Source organism: Eimeria mitis, genomic scaffold (genome assembly GCF_000499745.2).
Source record: "Eimeria mitis Houghton genomic scaffold, Emh_scaff3231, whole genome shotgun sequence".
Taxonomy (NCBI): Eukaryota; Apicomplexa; class Conoidasida; order Eucoccidiorida; family Eimeriidae; genus Eimeria; species Eimeria mitis.
In genome coordinates this window covers 2,511-4,552 of record NW_013571569.1, presented here as the reverse complement: position 1 = coordinate 4,552, position 2,042 = coordinate 2,511, and the positions used below count along the sequence as shown (strand labels likewise).

Below are 2,042 nucleotides of genomic sequence, written 5' to 3'. Positions count from 1 at the left end.
CCTATGGGACTGCAGCAGCAGCAGCAGCAGGGTATGATAAGTCCGCAGCAGCAGCAGCAGCAGCAGCAGCTGCAGCAGCAACAGGTATACATGCGGCCGTTGGCCCAATCCCCAAGTAAGCCGTGAATGACTCAACCAGCAGCAGCAGCAGCAGCAGCAGCAGCAGCAGCAGCAGCACCATTAGCAACACCAGCAGCAGCAGCAACAGCAACAGCAGCAGCAGCAGCAGCACCATTAGCAACACCAGCAGCAGCAACAGCAGCAGCAGCAGCAGCAGCAGCAGCAGCAGTATTATTATTTTGTGTTGCATGCGTTTTCTTTCTTTATGCTGCAGCTCCTCTCTCTCTCAATTCTGCTGCTTTGGGGCCCCCCTCCTTCGATTCCCAGTCTGTCCCGGTGGGGCCCCCTGTCTCTCACCCCAGCAGCAGCAGCAGCAGCAGCAGCAGCAGCAGCGGCAGCAGCAGCAGCAGCAGCAGCAACGCAGTTGACAGAGGGGTACCGGGGGGCCCCCGCACCTCCCCCCGCACACGGGCGTCTCAAACCTTCGTGAGGTCGGGGGCCCCCATTCGTGCTGCTTCTGTTTCAGCAGCAATAGCAGCAGCAACAGCAGCAGCAGCAGCAGCTGCTGCTGCTCCTGCTGCAGCAACTAGCCCTGGGGCAAAGGAAAGCCCCATGGGGTCCCGCCAGGTGCAGCAGCAGCATCAACAGCAGCAGCGTCACCAGCATCAGCGGCATCAGCAGCAGCAGCGTCATCGGCAGCAGCAACAGCAGCAACAGCAGCAGCAACAGCAGCAGCAGCAGCAGCAGCAGCAGCAAGAGCCGCCGCTTAGACGCCTCATCATGGCCAGAAGGGCACGCATGCGTCTGAACCCTATACTGCGCTACCTGCAGGGCCCCATGAGGGCCCCCAGCCCCTGCCGGGGGGCCCCCCCGTCGACGGGGGGCCCCCCGTCTCAGCCTGCGGACCCTTGTGAGGCGAATGAGGTACCTGAAGAGGCCCCATCTGCTGCTGCTGCTGCTGCGTCCTCTGCTGCTGCTGCTGCTGCTGCGCCGTCTGCTGCTGCTGCTGCTGCAGCAGCAGAAGAAACACCCGTTATACGAGGCTGCGCAACGCCCATAGAAATTGAGAGATATTATGAGACTGCAGCAGCAGCATCAGCAGCAGGAGCAGGAGCAGCAGCAGCAGCAGCAGCAGGAGCAGCAGCCGCTGCAGCAGCAGCAGCAGCAGCAGCAGCGACGGGTAGCATACCGGGTGAATCAGCATCAGCAACAGCAGCAGCAGCAGCAGCAGATAAAGCAGGACTCAATGCTGCTGCTGCTTCTGTTAAGGATGATTCGCTGCAGTGGTGCGTGCAGCAGATACAGCAGGTGCTGCAGCAGCACCCCGAAGCAGCAGCAACAGCAGCAAGACTCAGAGGCAATCGCCCCATGCTGCACCAGGCCATCCTAGCGCATGCAGCAGCAGAAGCAGGTGGCTGCGGCTACCCCTTGGGGGGGGCCCCCACTACCCCGGGGGCCCCCGGAACCCCTGCGGGCTCCGCAGGGGCCCCGGGGGGCCCCGGGGCCCCCGGGGCCCCGGGGGCCCCCGGGGGGCCCCCCCGTGAAGGTGTTGGCCGGTGGCTTGATGTAGAGATGGTTCCACCACCCCCAGAACTAGAAGAGGTACTGGTGATCATTGCTGCTGCTGTCAAAGTCTACATAGCAGGTATGCTGCTGCTGCTGCTGCTGCTGCTGCTGCTGCTGGGGGTGTTGCTGGTGCATCTGTTGCTTCTGGTGCTGTTGCTGCTGATGCTGGGGGTGTTGCTGGTGCTGCTGTTGCTGCTGCTGCTGTTCCTGCTGGTGATCCTGCTCTTACTCTTGCTGATGGTGGTGGCGCTGGTGGTGGTGTTGGGGTTGGGGGTGCTGCTGCTGTCGCTGCTGCTGTTGCTGCTGCTGTTGCTGCTGCTGTTGCTGCTGCTGGTAGAGGGGTGTTGCTGCTGTTGCGGCAGCTTAGACATCTCTGCCCAAGTTCACAGTTTCTGTTTCAGTAGCCAGGCTTTTCA

At 62.1% G+C, this 2,042-nt stretch overlaps 1 protein-coding gene across 1 annotated transcript in view; it reads left to right on the top strand.

Moving 5' to 3' along the window:
- Positions 1–2,042, top strand: part of EMH_0063610 (uncharacterized protein) — a gene marked incomplete at both ends in the record, with an annotated part of 5,143 nt that overhangs the window by 2,053 nt on the left and 1,048 nt on the right. Inside the window, 2 exons of the mRNA XM_013498163.1 lie at positions 16–115; positions 335–1,705. Coding sequence (XP_013353617.1) covers positions 16–115; positions 335–1,705 — 1,471 coding nt within the window. The remainder of the gene's footprint in view (positions 1–15; positions 116–334; positions 1,706–2,042) is intronic.